The following is a 21,605-nucleotide window of genomic DNA, read 5'->3' on the forward strand; positions in this document are numbered from 1 at the left end:
TTGATCTTTTGGGGGTTTTTTTGCATAAAGTCCAGAGTCACTAGCAAGTAACCAGTTTCACAGCTAGTTCTTAGGACACAACCCAGTACTTACACTCAGGTCATATGCTAGTTAGCCTTGTGCTAGCCACATGAGCACAAATCAGTTTTTTACTTTTAATATGCACTAGAAGAAGCTGGGTTGCCCTGTTAAGTGTGAAGGACCAGAAACTCTGCTGTGTTATTACACAAAACATACTCTTGGTTACTGAGAATAAGAGAAAACCTTCTTTGAGGGAAAACTGTCTCCTACCTACTTGCCTGCCACCAGACTTCCAAAACCTTCTTCAGGAGCCTCTGGCACTGTCTGCAGTTGCTGGCTGGCTTTTGGACTAGATGGGCCAGTGGCCTGGCTGCTGCTGTGCCCCTGCAGCTCATATTGCTGAATCAGCCGTGTGCAATCATGGGCACCACTGTTAATCAACAGTGCACCCTAAGGCAGGCAGGACAGGGACTCTGCCTGCTCCAAACATTAGCCATCAGTACACTTCCTTACACTTCCAAGATTAAAAGCAGTATTTTGAAAGGACAGTCATCTTCTCCACAGGCTTGCATCTCGCCATTTTAAATAGATCTTGCTGGGATCAGGTAAACTGCAGGCCACCCACACACTTCAGTAGAACATGGGTGCTGAATTCAAGGGAGGTATTCAAGTCACAGTCAAGCATTAGCAACAACGTACAACTGCACAGTGACTGCAGATGCCAATGAAGCAGGCAGAGGGCTGGGTGGCTTAAGGGCAACTAGGCTTGAGAGATGTGCTGCAGGAAAAGCCAGTGTGGTTCCCCCAGCCAGGACCATCCACAGGGCAAGTGCTCTGTCCTTTGGAAAGGCAGGTCCCAGTCTTTAATGTCTTTCTCTTGGCCCTGCTGAGCTGGTGCCCCAACAAAGCTGATGCAGGATGGCCTAAAAGTCACACAAACACAGGGTGTCCTCTTGAAATGACAGTTTTTGGCATGTGCAGCTAATAGGAAGCAGAAGCTTACGACTCTGTTAATTATGCCATTACAGAAGGAGTCTGAGCCTGATAAATGAGCAAGGAAAGATGATCCTGATCCTTTGACAGGCCAGTCCTGCAGGAAATTCAGCACTGTAAGCAGCAACACACCATACTAGCCCAGTAGCATCTGTCACTTATCAAGGCAGGGCTCAGCACAGCTGACTCCACACAGAAATCTGAGGCGACACAGACTTCCTCAGCCAGGTCAGTGCATCAAACAGCACAGTGATTCATTCATGCAGTGATAGCTCAAACACAGCTTGGGGCTGATGAAATCCCTTAAAACTGCAGTAACAACACTCTTCTCCCACATGGGGTACAGCCTGTAAACACCGCAGACTGATGGAGAAAGCTGTCATCTGTGTTGGTGCCACCAGTCTTCGCTGTCTAAGAAGCTGGTAGCCTGCTCCAAGGTTGTGCTTCAGCACAAAGGGCGTACAGAACCCAGGTGGTGAGGAACCCATTTCCGGAAACCTCAATGCCATTTGGAAAAGGAAAACTAAATTAAAGCAAAGACCTCCTTTTCCTTTCTTCTTCCCATGTTTGTCTTTCCATTTTATTCTCTTTCTGTCCTTACACAAAGTCTCATTTTGCATGCACCGACTCATCGGGTGTTTCACTCTTGAGCTTTTCTTCCACTAGCAGAAAAATCTCAGCAAGCTTTCACTGGCAGCCCTTCCAAATCTACCTTGGACCAGAAAGCAAATTAGAAAAAAAATTTCACGATTTAGTCTCCTGATAAATTGTAGCCTTGAAATAAACCTGCTTTTCTCATTATGTCTAACCTACATTAAAAAAAAAAAAAGGAAGTCAATGTGCATTTCTATAGGTATAGTGTTTCACTGCAATGAATAAATACTTCTGAGGAAGCACTTGCATACCCTGCAAGGCACCTGCTTTGCCACTGGTATGTAAAAGGTGTCAAAAAAGTCAGTAAGAGGACATGCAAATGGTTAAAACCAAACAAAACCCATCTCCCTCCAACAACTTTCTTTGGACAAGTGAAAGTTCAGCTGTTCAAACTCCTGCCCTTAGAACTCCTTTAACAACTGCATGTACACCCTGCGCAAGTTGTGCTGCTGTGCGTGTCTGCTCCAAGACACAGCCTCTGTGATGCAGAAGGGCTGGTCCTCTAGAAGTGAATGCAACACTCCCCATGTGCATGCAGGAAGAGACTTCTCGCTGCAGAGAAGGAAATTCCTCACATGACAAAAGCTTTGAGGCTTTTCATCCTTTGGCCTATCTAGCTCTAAAATTTTCTCTGAGATCAACAAGAAAGATCTCTCACCTGTGTTTCCCTGACAACATGCATGTTTCTAATAGGTATTTCTGTTCAGTCTGTCCAGTGTGTGGTAGGGGTGAAGGGTGTTTTTTGTGTGGTAGTGTGCAGATTCGCAGAATGTAATTCACATCTAATTGCACTCTCAGTATATACATGCGACAGAAAATATTAGGGCAGCTACTGAAAGCTGACTTGAATATTGTGAAGGGCAGAAGTTGTCTCTCAGTGGACACTAAGAAAAGGTCAGAATAATGGAAAGGACCAAACAATACAGAAATCTGAAGATTTAACTTGAGATAAAGAAAACAAAAAGGCTGAAAGTTGGAAAATCAGCTCAGTGCCTCTTACAAAATGCTCATGTCAATGCATAAGGGAAAGGACTGGTGTCCATCTCCATCCAGCTCCTCACCAATCCTTTCTCTGCATGCATGTGTCGCTTGCTTCAGGCTGTTGCACAGGGACTCCAACCAGTGTGTGACATGTTTCAATCATTGGCATCAGAGAGCCAAGCTGACTCAGCTACTGACCAGGATGCCCCGTGTGAGATTCAGACCACTTGAGTGCCAAATGTATATTTATCCTGTCAAAGCCCAGTCTTTCATACACATTTCAACATTATCATTGTAGTCTCACAAATACACAGGGTTTTTTCAACAAATGACATGCATCCTATTGTGAAAATTAACTCACATAACAAAGAAATTGAGCATTTCAGCAGGGTACCTAAATTTAGGAGTCTGTATCATCCCATAAAATCGCAAAGTACCTAACTGCCTTTTTCTTGTAGATGACTAAGCATAGCAGATGCGTCTACAACATGCAGCAGCTGAAATGAAAACCTCTTAGAGCCATCTCCAGTCTTATCACACTGGCAAACATTCCAACTGTCAGTGAGAAGTCAGTTAGTGCCATGGTCTCCAGAACCAATTTTCTTCTCTCTTCCTTGAACAAAATCTTCTTACCTTTGCAATTCTTCGTAGACAAGATGAAGAAAAACAAGCATCTGATATATAAATCTGTTTGTCCAGGGTGGAACAAAATCCCTAAATTCATTTCTTTCCTATCTGAGTGGTCACATTGTGCACATAATGTGAGAATGGAATAAAGAAAGTCTGTTTCCTGGGCAAAGCTATACTGAAGTTTCATAATAAAATTTCAGTTTCTCCAGCAACTGAAGTCTTGTGCTTAAATCACGGTGTAGCAAAGTAATGTACTGCCTGAAGTTCTGTGAATCTGACGAGCTGCTATATGATGTTAGGGAAGAGTAGAGTTCTTGGTCATGAGCACACTCAATAATCCATTTTGAGAAAGATGTCCAATTCCTTTGCTTCTGAAAACAGTAACAACTTGCCATACCCAGAGGTGTCATGATCTAATTTTCCAGGAATTGCTTACTCTCTATTCCTAAGCTTAAGTAAGCTTTTGAGAACCATCCATTTTTCTCAGTCCAAAGCATTTTATGATTTTGTCCTTTAGGGCAACAGAAGCCTATACTTTGCTTAGCACACTGAAGATAACTGCTGTGTTGGAAGAGGGCTGTTTATCCACACACATAGGCAGCAGACACTGAAATCAGAACCCAAATGGTTTCTTGTCAGCACATGATGTTCAGAACACAACTCCATTGTAAGACAGGTTGTGCTTTTCCTCCAGAGGAGGAAAAAGAAGGGGAGGGACAAAAAAAAAAAAAAAAAAAAAAAAAAAAAAAAAAGACAGAAAAGACCAGAGCAGAACACTGTACTAGGGCATGAAATGACTGAAAACAGCTAAAACCAACCAGTCCTCCCCTCAGCAAATACCAACCACAGGAGAGCATTGAGAGGGCTGCAAGTATCCTTAGCTGTTCGGACCTGCTCATCTAGCAACCTTTACTAAAAAGGAGGAAGTCTTTCTTCAAAAGTGAATGGAGCCCATCAGTTCTGCAGAAGTTCCTTATATGTACTCGCTCTGTCATTCCCTTTATTTCATCTCATCAGCGAGGCTGGGGTACCTGCCAGATGGCGCGGGGTGGCCTTCCCAGCAGAACTTCCTCTCGTTTGCAGGCAAATTGGTAAGTGTCCCAATGCCCCATCTTCACAACGCCGTCTCGCCCATGCAGACTTTGTAGGGTGATTTCAATTTCCTGCATCTAAAATGGACAACATCACATGATCTTAATCAGACAAATCTAAAACCACAGCAGAACCTAAATCTAATCATCTAACTCATTTAAGCAGCCCCAATGAAACCCATGTTTCAGACAATCACACCATTTGACCCGACTGGCAGATTGGAAAGCAGAGGCATACAGTGTCAACTTCTTTTAGACCACACCGCAGATCAGTAGCAGGCAAGAACACACTCCCAGTGCCCTCAAAACTCTGCATACTGTTTCTTCCTGCCCACTGTAATTCAGATTAATGTAATCAGAAGGTTGCGTATCTCCCATACCTCTTTCTTACGTAGCAGTAGATGATAGCAAGTATCCCACTTGTCAGTATTCCTACACCAATTCCCACAGCAATGTAGCGTTCGTAAGAATTATGTGCATATGAATTTAGTGTTAAATGTTCACACCTCTCTCCATTATAACCTGCCAGGCACCTACAAAATAAATATACACCAAGCAAAAATTACTCAGAACTTCTTATGCTATGTATTTTAGAAACACATGTTAGTTTTCATCAGTTTTAAACAATTTAGAACAAGTCTAAATGAGGATGGGCTGGATCTGGTGCTCAGTCAGAACCTCTTCACCAAGACTACCAGTTGCCCCAGTCTATCTAGTTTAAAGCGAGCTCAAGTACTGCAGTCATAGCAGCAAATGCAGTCTAAACATATCCTCATCATGGAGGGTGTGGACAAAGAGCACTGTGCTCTGCTGATCCTTAGCTGCTATAATGTCTTCAAAGGCCAAAGCTGCCCAGCAACGACCCTAGAAAATTTTAAGGACACTGTAATCCCGATTGATGTGTAAGCAGTTACAGAATAAGGGAGTTGCAGCTGACATCTTGGAAGATCTTGCCCCCTTCATCGTGCTCACTGTGAAAATCTACTTATTCCTCCACTATTTACTCCAGCATCAGTTCTGATTTGAGATGCCATAGTGGTAGTGACCTACAAAGCTGTGACTTTTCCCTTTCCCTTCCTTAATATTACACTAGCACAGCACTACTGTCTCGTTAACAGTCCTGAGCCACCATAGCACTCAAGCCTGTGCCAAACTAAGCCTGCAAATACTTGACTGGCACTTGAAAGCTATGCTCTGCTGAAAATTAGTCACATTACATTAGTAACATGTAGCAGACAAAGAAACAATGCTACTGTTGTTATTTTCTAAGAAGGATACTTAGAAGCATTATTCTTTACTTGCATATGGGTTTCCTCAATTCGCTGTGGAAAGCACAGAGCCCATTGATACAATAGCTGTGGTGTTCTTCAAGACAGGTCTGCATGAGTTTCAAGAGCTTTGGCTGCTCTGTGTATTCTACTGTGAAAGAGAAAAAAGTCACGTTATATTTGGGAAAAAATATCATTTGAATATATTTTCACAACTCAAGTTGAACAGACACTGCCAGCAGAAGACATTTAATAAATGCATTTAGTGTGGTATGTCTCATGAGCAGATTCAAGCACCGCTAAGCAGAACAAGCTTCTGGGACATTCCAGCATAGCTTTAGAGAAAGAACAAACTGTAAATATATTACTTGCTCTTGAAAAGCATCTATAAAAATGATTATGGGAGATTCATCCATGATAACATCAGCACTATCCAACCTGAAATTCAATCAGAAAAACTATCCCAGGAGTATCAGGTGTTTAGGACACAATGAGAGCACTGAATTATTCTCAGTATGCTTTCCAGTCTGAATTAAAATTACTGGTTAATTCCTTATTTCTTTTCCCCACCACAAGAGAAACTATAGCACTCCTGCCTGCCAGCTCTGCAGTTATGAGTGGTGAATGGTGGGATTGCTCCCTCCCTCCCTCTATTCTCCATGGTCTAATGTTAGCAGAGTGTTCAATTATGCTTGTAAGCACCCAAGACTGCCTGGATGGTCTTGCCATGCAAAATCACTGTCCACAACTATGAAGTTTCTGAACTTGCGCAAAATTATATGCATGCAGGTCAGTAAGCATGCTTCTGCTTTGAAAGCACAGAACATAACTACCTTATTCCCAAGGATGGTGGCTCAAATGGGAATAATGTAGGAGTCAAAACTCTTCTTGGGGATCTTGCATCAATGTTACATAACAATAGGAGAGTGCCCAAGCCCAGGAGCCAGGCACCCTGCTGTGTAGAAGGAGTGCAAAGGCCAGCATGAATCTGTAACATGGGAGCAGGGGTGCGGCAAGTGAAGAGAAAGCTCAAAAGCTTCACCATCAAAGCAAGTATCTGTTTGAACTGGTCTCTCTACCCACTTACAGGAATCGCCGGTGGGGTGGGGTGTCCAAGCAATGTCTTGCTATTTCAGGGCACTGTTTTAGTGATGGCTGAAGGTGATTTCCTAACTGAGTGTATGTCAACACCAGCTTTCAGTTATGACCACAAGAAAAATAACATCATGCAGGAAGGTGACAAGGTCTGCTCAGAGTGACTAAACAATGGTACAGCAAGCAGAAACCTTCCTTTCTGACTAAGTGCTGAATCAAGGTTTGGAGACATTATACTGATGGAACCAGGCCTCTAGCTGTCCTGCGGGGAACTTGAGGTCCCACAACACATTTTTCAGGAGTAACAGCACCAGCCCCCTAAATTTCCAATCAAATTCCAGCTTGAGTCATTTAATGGCAGAAATTCCCCATGTGCTCAACTAAGCAATTTTTTTCTTTGTCCTTTATGCAGCTTCATCACAGAGATGACAAGTGATGGTAAACAGTTGCTCTACTCTATGCCTGCATGTTAGAGCAATTCACAACTTCAGTTGTGAATCATGTGGTTTGGACACCTAAGAGCTATGATGCTATCGCTGTTATTCAGATCAAACAACACTACTTTGAAAATAGTGTCCTCTAAAACCTGACAGAGCAATCAGACTTCCAGCTTATCAGGAGACCTATAGAGAACAAGTAACAATTCAAGTCTGCTTGAAAAAGAACATGTTGGTTTACTACACTTTCTCAGGAAAGGTTATAGACGTGGAAAAAACATGTCTTGCTTTCAAATGAACCTCTTTGGGCTGAGAAAAGGACATTTTCTCCACTCTTGTACAGAAAAAAAAAAAAATCACAAGTTGTTCTTCACACTATGGCAGACTTAAAGCCAGAAACACAATGCTAGAAACTACAAACCAAATCCACACCTTTGGCCTAGCACTCAAGTGACAATACATACGGACTGGAGGATACGCCGAGACCGAGGCCCTATCCCTATCGCAAACTACGATGCAGCAGGGGAGTACCTGAAGCGGCTCGCAGACCAGACTTGCATGCAGCATCACCTTGCAGTGAGCTCTATGCTACCAGAGCTAGGTTGTCCCCATACACTGAAACCAGAGTGGTATCTCTGCTATAGAAAGCCCTATGTAGGGCAGACACACCCATAGCCTTGAACCACACACTCTGCAGGGGAAGAAGTTGGCACTGGCTACACACGAGCTCTAGTATCAAGCTCTGGCTCTTTTCTGGCTGGCTCTGGGAACGCTGCCGACAAGCTCCGGGGACAGGCTTGTTGGCTGAGAGCACAGTCAGCACAGGACCAGGCCTTTGAGGGACGGATTTAAGGAAGAGAAGAACTTAAGAATGACAGATTTCAGGAACACAAGACAGATTTTATGACATGAGATGGATGATATAATTTTCTGCACAGGAGTACTGTATGATGCTCACTGCTGGGGAAAGCACAACAGAAAACAAAGCACGTGGTAAACACAGCTGCAGGGCTCAGCATGCCAAGGAGATGCAGGATGCAGGAGACCTGCAAAAGCCCATTTTTACTTAAGTCTAATGTACCTGCAGACCAACTACCAAAACTCTGCAGGGAAGAGTTTAAGAAAGCAGGCAATGGACATGCTTCCCCTGTGCCTCTCCTCAAACACTTCAGCACAAACTGTTTTGAATCACCACTTCAGCACAAAGGAGGCTGAACAATTCACTACAAAACTGCTTGACATAACCACTCAACAGGACCCTTTAATGTGTGTTCCTGCCACCTGAAGAATTACTCTTCTACCGGGCCCTGAGAAGATGTCTACTGCACAGGTTTAATATTTCACTTATTTCTTCATGTATCTCTGCCATATGGGTGGAAAAAAAAAACAACAGAAGGTACAAATCTACACTCCAGAGGCATGAAATCCCCAGCCACCTCTACTCAAAATTCCACCAGATGGATTCACGCAGCCAGACCATCCCTCCTCATCTACCCCACCACTGCCGAGAGGTGGCACCCTTCCATCCACCAATGTCTGGAAGAAACCTCGCTTTGTAGGGGAAGAGGTTTTGCGTACCCAAGAGTGCTGTGAAAGTTAGTACTGACATTAGAAACAAAGGTCAGCCTAGAGCAGAAGCCTGCCTAGAAAGCGTTGGAGACAAACATCTTGCTGCGCAGGCGACAAATGAACAATACATTCCTCCCTTGTTGTCAGGAGCAAGAGCTTTGTCCATTGTGGGTTGCAAGATCAGATCTTAAATGTACACACAAAAATTTTAAGTGCTAATTATTCTGACACTGCAGAAGTACAAATTAGCTCTGAAAGAATGATGAGTCTTGAAAACAAAAAGAACGACTTTCTAACCCATCCCAGAGCATTACGCTAATTCATATCATATTATCCACCTAGATACTAAATAAGCTGTTGAATAAACACATCCATGTGCCCTTTCATGTCACGTGAGGAAAGAAAAGCATGCTGTGTAAGCACTTGACAGTTGCCTGCAACTGAGTCATTCAAACAGATACACTTGGCAAGATCTGACATGAAATCAAAACTACAGGTACTTGGAAGCCTGGGCATGCCAAAACTGACAGACTGGCAACAAAAAGAGTCAGCCACTGAGACCACGACAGCTCAGCCTTCAAGTATGGTGCATCAGGGAGGAACAGGAGAGTCAGAAAGGGGAGGGAGGGAAGGGGTCAGTCCCAGGTTCAGGGCCTCCCTTACAGGCTGCATGGAAGAAGCAGTTCACGGCAATGAGGTGATCTCATTTTTATCCCAGTAAAACCAAGCCTTTCCCTACTCCTAGCTGCTCCCAGCCAGGCACCCTCTCCACTACCTTCTTCCTGCCTGGCTGATCACTGAGCCTAACGTTTCCCAGCCCCAGCACCGGTGACAAGTAAAGCCTATGTAACATAAAATAAGGAAATAGGACGTGATCTTGTAAACAGAAGACAAATGGATTGAGCACAAATTAATGGGTTTCCACAAACCACACCTCAGTCCTCAGAGGAACTGCAATCTCACAAGAAACTGCCAGTTCCTCCAGTGATACTTAAGCAGGAATTAATTTTCTTAGGATCCAGTATTACTATACCTTGGTTATAAACCTTACTATAAACTTAACTTATGCAGGAATGGGAGCTACAAGAAAACGTCAGAGAGATACAGCCAGTTTCTTTGATGACTCTTGAAGCATTTCTTTTCAATCTTCTTTCTGGAAACACTGTTTCTAACTTTTCAGTGGCTTTGTAAAAGGTCCACCAAAATATACTTTTAACTACCTGTGTAAACATGTGTTTGTATGTTTGTGAATTTGCTTTTGCCTTTGAGGGGAACACACTCTGAACTAAAACCACTTGTATGTAGTTGACTTGCACATCCACAGCTAGCATAAGGGTACATGGGATAACTACAGACATGGCTGTGTCCCTGTAAATAAGCCTCTTATTTGTTAAAACATGACCCATAACTCCTGCTTTCTACAAAGAATAGAAACAGGGTACTTAACAAGTCACAACATCTTTCTACTTCATTATACTCCTGTTTGTTGTACGCAACTCTGGAAGAATCATGTACCACACCAGACCACAGTGCTGTGCTGATAAATCAAAAGTCAAAAATCAACATCTTCTTGACTTCACATATATGTGTGTGTGTATATATCATATATACTTTACATATATATATGAAACCCACATATATATGTATGGATGAATGTATATATATCTGTAACACTGTACCACTTTGACAAATGAGACAAAAAAAGAACAATTTGACTTGTTATGAGAAAAATAAAAAGCTTATGGATCTACTAAAAAAAGCTTTTAAGACATCTTGTGATGACTTACAATTAACAGAAGATGATTTGTAGGCATGTTTATGTTCTTTTTAAAGTACAAAGACATTAATAAGTATCACAGTTAAAATCCTTTCCTCCTTTACTGACCTGCCAAAACCTCAGTTCCAGATCGCACAGTTCTCCACAAGTAATGACATCACTAGCACCTGAAGTAACATCAAAATGCAGCTTGCAGGATAAACACCGCGCTCTGGTCTCATGTTGGCAGGGAAATAGCTTGAGTTCACATTTCAGTCAGAAAAGAAAAAGAAAGAAAAGAGAGAGCTAGCACTCTGAGAAGGGTTGTGGAAGCTGTGATAGCCGAGAGCAAAACTGCAACAAAGAAAGAAACTACTGAGTAACAGTAATGAGAGGCATCACTTGAAGTTATGCTTGCTGCATTCCCACTTGTGTGCATAAAGATTCACACTGAAGACACCTAGAAACCAAGCACTAGTTAAAAGTAACACAAATTGCCATCAGATCATCTATCCCAATCAGCCTTAAAATATCTTCCTAAAATTATAACTGAATTTGGATAAGTGATCCTCTAGCTGATCAACGCTGAGCCTACTCCAGCTAAGTGGCAGCTATCACTTCAGAGAGGTTCATGAAGAAAGCAGCTCATCTCACAAATAAGACACACACAAAATTCACCAGTGTCCAAGTAACAGGAGCATTATAGCAGCTATCATCATAATAGATTTTGCTGGGTTTTTTTTGTTGTTGATGTTTCTTTGGGGGTTTGGGTTGTTTGGTTGTTTTTTGTTGGTTTTTGTTTTGGTTTGGTTTTAAGTGACAGATGAATAGAGAGAAACAGAACAAAAAAGAAATACCTTCAGCGTGGTTTTTTGTCCAATTATTCCATAAGTCTGTGCTGAGGGATGAAACAGTAATAGCTGACTCTTCACTCAGTGCCCCCATTGCTGTGTAATGCAAATAGATGCTTACTGTAACAGAAAAACTCAGTATATCTATTCAAGGTTCATTTCATCCAGAAAACACGTAGCCACTTAACACAATTCTGATACAATGCAGCAGTATAATAACAATTGATTTAAAACATTCTTGCCTCAAACTTCCTTTTGCCACAGCATAATTATGACTGGGGGAAAACAAACTATTGTTTGCAAATTTCCAAAATACATATCCATTCTGCTCTCGTTCTGTCCTCCATTCTACTATCTTACACAGTTTACGACACAGATACCTGTAATATACTACAATGTTACACATATTTACCAGTCTAAGTAGCTTCTTTTCAAAGAGTCTAAATTATACACTATCAGTTAAAATTTCATACAGGTTTAAAATTGCTAAAGTAATTCTGCTTTGCAATGTCTTTGCACGCTTCCCACCCCTACTGCTTATTTCAGAAAGAGCAAACTATTGTTCAACAAAGCTTTGTATCTTACAACATTGAAAAGCCTCCTCCAAACCTACCTTTCAGCAAAATATAGATTAGCATTCCAAATGCCATGGCAAGCAGCTGCTTTAACACCTTCTCAACTCTTCTTTCCAGATGGCTGGCTTGCTCTGCTTATCTGTGCTCCTGTGTTTTCTCTTGCACTTATATGCCATGAAGCGTCATCTGCTGTTCTCACCAATCAAAAAAAGGTGCATCTGGCAACAACCTCAACCCCCAGGGCAACCACACATTTATTTAGGAAACTGCTATTATCTGGCAATGGGATCAGGTTTTCTTTTGAAACCCTGGTTTCCTATTACCTGTGGGCATAATTGTGCATGCAAAGATACAGTTTTAAAGAGAGACCTGGTATCTGCCAGAGCAGATACACGAAATACAGCCAAGGTGAGAAAAATGAAAAATGACATATTGTGAAAAATGTGATCTTTCTTTCCCTTAGCAATGTAGGTCTTGTGTTACTTCCAGGAGGACTGTTAGGCATTCAGGATGCTACTCTGGAGTTCAGGGTCCAGTGACCAGCCCCTGCTTTGCCCATGTTCCTTCTTTGGTCCTTCCCTGCCATCCAGAAGAGAAACTGCGAGAACAGCTATTGCCAAGATTAGGAAGTGATCAGACACAAAGATAATGGATGATGTTCTCCATCAGTGACTGCCAGCAAGAGGCCTTTGATCACAGGCTCTGGTGAGCCGAGGGGCATGCTAATCACTTTGTTCAGCCTTCCCACGTGCACAACACTGAAGCAAGGCAGGCCACCAGCCCCGCAAAACCCCGAGACTGCTGGCTGCAGCTCTGCGTGGTTGTGCGGGGAACAAGTCGAAAGCTGGCAAAGCACAGGCTCTGAGAAAACACCGAAAGAGCAGGAAAGCTGTTGCCTCCTGTATTAGGTGATCCCCTCACTACTCCTGCCACTATACTGCCATAAAAGCTCATCTCTACCTTTTCAAGAAAATAGGTATGCATAATGAGAACAATCATACTTTTTACATAAAGTGTTTGTAGGTCTCCAAGACATACCTGTCATACACATTTCTTATACTAAACCAGTCTCTAGAGCCCCAAATGCAGTCCAACGTCCTTGGTCACAGGCAGCTTGGAACAAGTAGGACTGGTCTCTCTGAAGGGTACTTATGTAGCCAAACATACTGGAGCAGATCATCGGAAAGGCCCAGTTCAATAACGTACACACACATCAACAATCCGACTATCATCAAAGGAGAGTTACACACTTCACCCCAACAACAACTTTCGCTTTCTCAACTGTGACCTCCAAGCAACAAAAACATTTCACAATTTTTATATTTTAAAACCAAAACCCTTGTGATAAACGCTCTAATAACTCCAGTCAGCTCAAGTTCTCCCCCTATGCTGCACTCTCCTCAGTGATCGGTAGGATTAAATCTAACCACTTCACATGTAAGGGGAAAAACACAAGCTAGTTATACACATTTTAATTACGCGTTCTCCTGCTCATGGACTGCATTCCAGGAGGCTTTTCCCTTCCTTTGCTATCCTGAATTGCTGCATGCCTGCACGCTGATCGAGTGCAGTTTGCACACTCCCCAGATCGACAGGAGTGTTTATGCCTACCTGGATAACCTCTGCAATCAGTCCCGAGCAGGGCTAAGTCTCATGAGCCTTGCTTTCTACACCCATCTACACAATGGGAGCTTAATCCAGCTTGAATCGGAGAGGTGGCTTTGTCATTAGGCAATACAGCTGGGTGTGGTAGGCCTGTGAGAAGGCTTTGGTGGATAAGGCCGTGACTCTGTCTGCCACAGGGCATTTGTGCTTGGACCAGACTTGACCAGGTCTGGCACACGAGCATGCTTTTTGGGGTGGTTAATAGGCCCTTCCCTCTGGATGCTCCTTCTGGATGTTCTCCCAGTGGAGAATACTCTCACAGATGCGTCTGGCAGCTCTGAAAATAGTATGCCGTTGAGCGAAACCTCAGTCTCACTTGCTTTTGTGTAACCCATCTAACCCATCTACCATAGGTGGAAAGAGAAAAAGCTTAAGATGCACGATAAACTGTTTGTAGGACATAAGAGGCAGACTCACTCAAGCGACGTAGGCAAAATGCCATAAATTGTTATTCTGCCAAAAAAAAAAAAAAAGCAGAGATCATTATAGTTAAATCAAAGAAAACAGACATGAATCTAGAACAGCAATGCAAGCAGATGAAGAAAATTAATGACTGAACATGTGAAAGTCATCCATTGGCTCCACTCTTGACACACTGATAAAAAAAGAAAAAACACAACCACCCCCCAAAACTGTATTAACATTTTTCACCAAGACCAACATAACAGTGAACAAGTTTTATTCCATCTTAGTCAATGATGGGTTGATCAGTCTAAGTATTTTCTCCATAGGCACCTTGATCCTCCTAACATTTATACTACCACTTAAACAGATAATTAAGTGTCTGCACTATTCGTACTATGTATTTAGTAATGATTCTATCAACCTCTTTTTTGAACACTGCATTGAACAAAACTCTCAGCAAGTCCATCACAAGAACAACCAGCACAGAAATTATGCTCCATCTTGTTTCTTTTATTACAGTAAGCACATTTTTTTTGTTTAATGGCAGTAGTATTTAGCCACAACTCTTTTTTTAATTCCCCTTTCAAGTTATCTATATTCTACTTGCAAACACCTAAGGCTCTTGATGCAAATAAATCAAAGTTATCCCAACTGAGATAAAAACATGAAGATAAAATTCCCAACTGGCTCCCACTGACTTCAGTGGAAACTGGGGTAGACTCTTCATCTCAATAGTGCACACACTCAGTTCAACTGGTATCTCAGCAGTAACTCCACTCCAACTTTTACATTGCATGAGACTGTTCTAGATCTATCTTGGAATTAAAATTTTTGGGAACAGAAACACACTGATCTTATTATCCCATATAGTCCTCTCTAAGCAGCAAAACATTGTAGCCAAGGATTCACAGGGCTGAGCCTTACATCATGGACTAAAGAAAACCCCTTCATGCAGTTTCAGAAAAATAAAGAGAATAATTAAATGGCTTAAAATTCCAACAGAAATATTTCATCAGGGATAAACTTCTCCTTTTCTCATCCTCTTCTTCCCTGCCCCCCTTATACATAATGTACATACATAGCAGTTTTAACTACATTCTACCTAATTAAAGTCTGATCCAGCCCAGTCATCCATTCAGGGGTTTTTTTGTGGGATGAGGGCATTGTGCACCAAAACACTTTGTCAAACAAATCCAGACATGGAAAGAAAATAATTCTGGCCTCAATTCTAGCTACTTATTCATGCATACCTCTTGCATATGCTTAAGGTCAGAATTTCACCAGCATTCAAGTTTACTTGATTATTTTAAAACATGTACTGAACATTTGCATTCATGTCAACATTACTGCCTGGCAGCTGAAACAAAAATTTCAGTCTTTCACTCCTTTCAGATTCAAGATTTCTGCTGCTATCTCCAAGTGTTTAAAAAAAATAATAATTTCAAGACTTCAAACTACACCCAGAGTGCTCCATAACCTTAGAACTCAAACCATATTTTTAAAAAGATATCTAGCATGTTGAAACTTAAGTTTTCATATCGTTTGATCAAAATTGCAGGTCCCAAGTGCTTAGAAGGTCTTGGTAATTGCACATCATCCCGAGATACACAGGTATATTTGTAATTCATGCTTCATTCTTCATTTTCACACGCATAACATTGTTGGTGGTCAATTATCTGCATAGGCTGCAATCTCCAATTCATTTTTGCTCACAGTAAGTCAGTAGGAGGTAACACAAAGTATTTAAACATTTTGTAAACTATTGGGTTCAGCGTATTTTACATGAAAAAATAAATACAATGTAGAAATAAATATCTTTGTAGTAAAAAATAAATGTTTTGTGTATCAATAAATAGAACAACTTGGATTCTTCTTCCAAGGTAGACCACTTGCTCTAGTAAATGAGCTTTTTAGCAACTATAAGTGTGTTCTTCAGAAGCATTGCAACAGTCATAGGTCCTACCCCTCCTGGCACTGGAGTGATAAAGCCAGCCTTCTTCTTCACTTCTAAGAGAAAAGAGAAAAAGGTATTGACTAAGAATGTTTCCAAACAGTTTGTTTTTTTTTTTTTCCTTCAATTGCCCTCATATGCCTAACTGGCAATGAGCATAAAGGACTGCGACTTGGCAAGTACTGCAGAATATGAGAGAAGTTAAGGCAGAAGTCTTATTACAGCCATGATAGTGGCAGAATACAGTCAGGACCAGGGCTGAAAGGTAGTTTTCTTCAGCTGAATATTATTACCCAGGGGCTAGTTCTGGGGCATGGTTTCAGAACCTGTTCGAGTTGATCCACCTGCAGCAGGCTGTCCTTTCTTCATGGGAGCAACACACATACATGCAGCCTGTGATTAGACAGATGGAAAGTTAATCCCGCAAAACTTTTTGGTAAGTGGCAGTTTTTGACTGTTTGACCTGGCTGACCAGCTGACCCAGGAATGTCTGGGTGACATGAGGGCAGGATGATGCCAGGAGGGCAGCATGGACTCGCATCACCCCCATCTGTCAAGGGTGATACTGCACCTTCAGTATCCAGGAGAGCTATGGAAGGTGGGGTTCTCATTTTGTAGGTAAAGAGATGATCCCCCAAACAGCGTGTGTTCCTGAGGAGCAGCATGCAGAGCAGGACTCTGCTGTAACTATCAAAATTGACAGCAGAACACTAGCAGCAGTTAAAGTTGCCTATTCAGCCTCTTTCCCCCACTCTGGCTTGCACGTTCTAACAATGACATTCTACGATCACAAAAGGGAACTTAAAACCACAGAGAAGGAGAAAGTACAGTTCCCTGGTTGATATGTTTTTCCTCTTCACAATATTGGCAAAGAATAAAATCAAGAGTTTTCTTCAAGGAAAAATCGATTCTAGTGGCAAAATTCCCATTGCAACTTCAGCCATAAACACTCAGCTCCTCCAGAGAAGACTTTTTTTAACCAGTGTTACCAGGGTGCTTATACTGAACTAGAATCCAGAGGCACAGATCTTCCCAAAGTCTCCAACAGAAGGGAAACTGTTACAGCTGAATTAACTCCAACCATGAACCACATCAGACTATCCAAAGTTAGTATACACCTTGAATGCTTATGTTGAGGTAAATACATACGGATTACTTCTTTTTTTCAGCATTTAACACCTGTCAAGTTAATCTCTTTGTACAAGGAATTAATATAACCTAGCAATAAATCCTGAATTGATATTCTTATCTACTGTCCAAAACACAATCAACTGGAGTTGCAGGTTACCTGCAAAGGAATTATATGCAACTGACTGGGAATTCATTGCATGACAAACTGTAATGAGCAGTTATTTGCTAATAATGGTTAGTCTAAACAGCATATTACTAACCTGATTACTACAGAGTTTTTTTTCTTAAGTGCCACTGTGAGAGGTTTTTTGTTTGTTAGTTTGGGGTTTTTTTGCTTGCTTAGAAATAACTTCTTGGAAACTCACACCCCAGTTTTAAAAGCATTGTTTTTAAAAAGGCACACACAGATACACAGGAGAAAACTGAGCAAGCAGAACCCTGACACATGCACATACATTCCCACTGAAGTCACTACAGGGCAGAATCTGTATCTCACTAATAGAATAGATCAATGGACGGAAAACTAGGCACCATGACTTTGGAACCAAGATAACTTGCTTCTGCTTTAAGTGCATTCATCTTGAATGTATGTGGTGCTTTACTGTTGAGAATAACAAAGTCTCACAAAAAGAAAAGTTACAAGAGAATTTGGGAAGCTGGATATTGGGGTTTTTTTGACAGAATATGTATTAGATTTTAAGCGGGGGTGGTGACTGAAACAAAAAAAACCCACTGTCTGAAATCCTCACCGCAGTGACCCACTCAGAGCATTCACAGAATTTAATGGTGAATATCTCACTGAACTGAAGAACAGAAGATTAAGCCTCATTAAGGACAGATGGTAATTACAACTGGGAGGGTTTTAATTACTCAGTTGACTGGTACCACCAGATATACTGTTAAAATATTGGGATAGGTAAACAAATTGCAATGTGGTTTTTTCACATGTAAATTGTAACAAATGAATTAAGATCTCATACGACAGTTATTCTTAATATTCTCAAACACAAATAATTTGTCTTTTTAATAATGATACTATTTTGAACTACCTACCATTTGAGATGGTGTTTACAGTTAATACAGTTGTTACGAATTCCCAGATTAATGTCATAATTATTGAAATGTACCCACATCTGAAGTAAACACAGTAATTAACACAGAAAATATTTTAGGCATTTTCAATTGAAGTAAGTTTGTTTCCATGGCAATGTTACATCCCTTTTTTTGTGGTATTATTCAAACTACTCCTATCTTACTTACAAAGAGGTACAATCCACAACCGGACCATGCCTTACCTACAGAAAGCCTTCTAATGAATATCATGTACAACATTCATTGCCTCTAGTGTTAGTAACTCAGCAGTTAACACAGCAGTAAACACACAGTACACTGTTTTCACAAGTTGTTGGGGAATTTCTCTACCCATACTCTATCATTATGGAAATCCCTGTAGGTCAGTGTGGCAGAAGACATATTTTGTATCAGTTAGCATAAAACCACCTGGATAGCTTATTCACAAAAGCTGATCCAGATTTTTAAATGCACAACAGGTGTCTATGTTGGGGAAACTACCATCTGATAAATTTCCATCTGTAAGAGTAAATACAGATATGGTGAATGCAATTTTCCAAGATGAATGCCAGCGACCAAAGGGGGAAAAATAACTTGGCCCTCAACAATGTAAATAGGTTTTCCTTTCCTTGTGAAGTGCAGTAGGCCAAAGCACAGTTCCAAGACAGCACTTCAGTGTGACTGACCTCAACTTGGGAAGTAAGGTGCTGCACTGTCGGTTCCTTCAAAAGGTCTTGTTTCTGCTTCTCAGCAATAGCATAACTTTGTCCCTACCTTTAACTCTGCTTTCTCAACATGCATGCTGTTCTCCCAGGCATTTCTCTGCCAATCTGGAAAATGTTGGTATGCAAATTAGGTGCCTATGGGGGAGGAGCTGCTATTTTGCAGCTTCTGTAGAACCTTAAAATCTTCCTTTGATTCTTCAGAAGAAATGAAATGTAGATTGTTTCCTTGAAAAACAGGATCCACTGCTTTGGAAACAGCCCTTCATTCCTAGGTTCCTTTAAAGCTAAGGACATCAGACACCTAATAGGGTTAATCACACAAACCAAGGGCAAGTCTCAACCTGAAGGCAGTTCTGGGTCTTGTGCATCTGTGTTAAGTGATGCAGAGTAATTCCTGCCTAAGCACTGTTTCCACACAGCTTTATTAGTCCCTGTAAAGCTACTCTGGATCACTGCATCCCTGCAGTACTGCATAAGTGTGAATCACGTGCTTAGCAATCACAGTACATATCCCATGTTCTGCTCCACACATTCTGGGAGTCTTCTTACTACGCACTGTGGGATACCAACCAGCAAGCACCTACCCCATTTCTCACAGTTCCTTCTTTTTGATGTTATCCCTGTTTCTCTTACTGCAGCTACTTTAACAGCAATATAAAGGAAAACCAAAGAATTATGGTCCATTACTGTAATTCTAATAGTGCCTACACTTTTCCTCCTCCAGTACCTCTAAAAGCCGAGCAACAGAGGCATCTTGGACACAAGAATCCAGTGTAAAATTATGCACAACAGCTTCTTTGCATTCAGCTAATGAGCATGGACAGGTGGATGGGACATCGCTGTAGCCTTGGGATAATAAGCAGTAGCAGCAGAAATGCAAAATACCAAAGATGACTTACTTCGACCCCTGCACGACACTCTTCTACAGAGGAGTACCTAGACTTGTCCATCCAGCACCCTTCTGTCACCCGTGAGCAATCAGTCAGTCTGGCCTTCTGGCAGTCACAGCCTGGTGCTAACATTCTTATTTATTTCTTGCACTAGTGGAGCATAACAACAGGCAATGCTTCCCCTGATTTTTGCAGAGCAGCAATATGGTGACAAGATTACACAGATGGGACTTCTATTAATTGCAAAATGAATGCCAGGTGCTCAAGATCAACTGAGAAATTAACTAACTAAAGCTATAGCAAAAGCAGCTGGAACATCTACATTCTATTTTCATGACCACTGTTTGGAAAAGCTACACAGAGAGATAATTTGGAAAGGATTCAATAATGTAAAGAGAAGTCTACAGCCTGGAAGGTAACACAATGAACGCAAAGCAGCAGCAAACAACTGTCAGAAGCGACTGCTGTCACAAAGCCTGTGCTTCCTGCGAACTGTAGCTAAGATACAACTGCAGGACCACCATTTCCATTAAGAAATCAGGTTCCAAGATTATCGTGGTAAATCTCTTGAGCTACATGAAGAAGTTTCAAGAAACTTGTCAACTTGCCCAATTACTTTGTACTCATTAGTCCTGTAGCTGATGCAGGCGGGATACATTTCCCTGTTTTTCATTCAACTGATTCTTTCTTTTTGTACACTTGGTCTATCCAGAAGCAATATGTGAATCTGGTCCATTCTCCATCTTAATAGGATTCAACATATCATTTCCCTGGTTTCCCTGCATTTACTATGTACAATTATCCGTCATTCAAAGAAAATTTGTAATATACGCCCATCACCCTTCACCATATTGATCATTTGTTGAGGCACTCTTTTCTGCTATTGAGTACTGGGAACCCCTCCACGCTCCTGGTGGCACCCTTTTTCCAGAATCTCCTTTACGTCACCTAGGCTGTGTAAAACAGACGGGTCAGGAGAACAACAATAATTTATAAACCCCTCCACTGATATCACGACCATACCACCTATGAAGGTCTTGCATAAAGGATTTCTTTCCTATACACGCATACAATAAAGACTCAGAAACCAGCATTCCCATCTGCTTGTCAAAGATATGGGAGGAATCATAAAGAAATACAGGCAGCATTTAGAGCAAATCCCACATGAGTTCTGTACACTTTGGATTCACAGGCATTTCCAGTTCCAGTTTCATAGGTTAGCTACTACATCGGTGTGTTACTACCCTGCTCTACCAGTCACTCCTGGAAATGGTGCTCCACCCAAAAAAGTCGTTCCAGTTAAATGCTTTGTGTAAGTTGTTGCTTTATTTCATGTTCCTGGTCCTTGTAGCCCTCCTCCCCCCTTAGTATTACTGCTGTGGCAACAAAAGCCCTATAAAATGGGGCCAAGTACACCCACACATGCATTACCCCATTCACAGAAACATATCGCCCTTTCTGTGACTGAAACTTGCTGCACAAAATTAACTAAAATGGTGCTGGCGATAATCTAAGGATGCCACCGCTTCTCCTCCTCCCTGTCACTTCATCCTCTCCCTTTTGGCTCCCAGAAGCTACAGAACATCCCCTCCCTGGACCATATATTTTAGCAAATTATTAACATACATAGGGGTACACTGAAAGTGCTGTGCTGGTTATATATGGAGAGATGTACACGCAGTTTAATATATCCTAGCAATATCAGGCTAAGTACCTCAGCATGCTTCGCCGTTGACCTCCACATGCAGTGTTTTCCTGTCTTGTTCTTTCAGATACCTTGGAACTGCATAGTAAACTATTCTGGACAAAAAAAAAAAAAAAAATATCCCTTTTTTGATGTGGAAAC

The 21,605-nt window shown here is 41.6% G+C and overlaps 1 protein-coding gene across 3 annotated transcripts in view; it reads right to left on the bottom strand.

The window, feature by feature from the left end:
- Nucleotides 1-2,876: 2,876 nt before the first annotated feature.
- The window catches only part of MTHFD2L (methylenetetrahydrofolate dehydrogenase (NADP+ dependent) 2 like), a 50,248-nt gene continuing 31,519 nt past the window's right edge, over nt 2,877-21,605 (bottom strand). The window contains exons 8-10 of one of the 3 annotated variants that reach the window (XM_074867005.1): nt 5,669-5,786; nt 4,751-4,903; nt 2,877-4,448 (exon numbers count right to left, since the gene is read on the bottom strand). In XM_074867005.1, coding sequence (XP_074723106.1) covers nt 4,394-4,448; nt 4,751-4,903; nt 5,669-5,786 — 326 coding nt within the window. In that variant the 3' untranslated portion in view covers nt 2,877-4,393. Of the gene's footprint in view, nt 4,449-4,750; nt 4,904-5,668; nt 5,787-14,011; nt 15,999-21,473; nt 21,560-21,605 lie in introns of those variants that run through there. The other 2 variants (XR_012628769.1, XM_074867007.1) reach the window with 2 other exon arrangements.

Source organism: Strix uralensis, chromosome 4 (assembly GCF_047716275.1).
Source record: "Strix uralensis isolate ZFMK-TIS-50842 chromosome 4, bStrUra1, whole genome shotgun sequence".
In the NCBI taxonomy this organism is placed as follows: Eukaryota; Metazoa; Chordata; class Aves; order Strigiformes; family Strigidae; genus Strix; species Strix uralensis.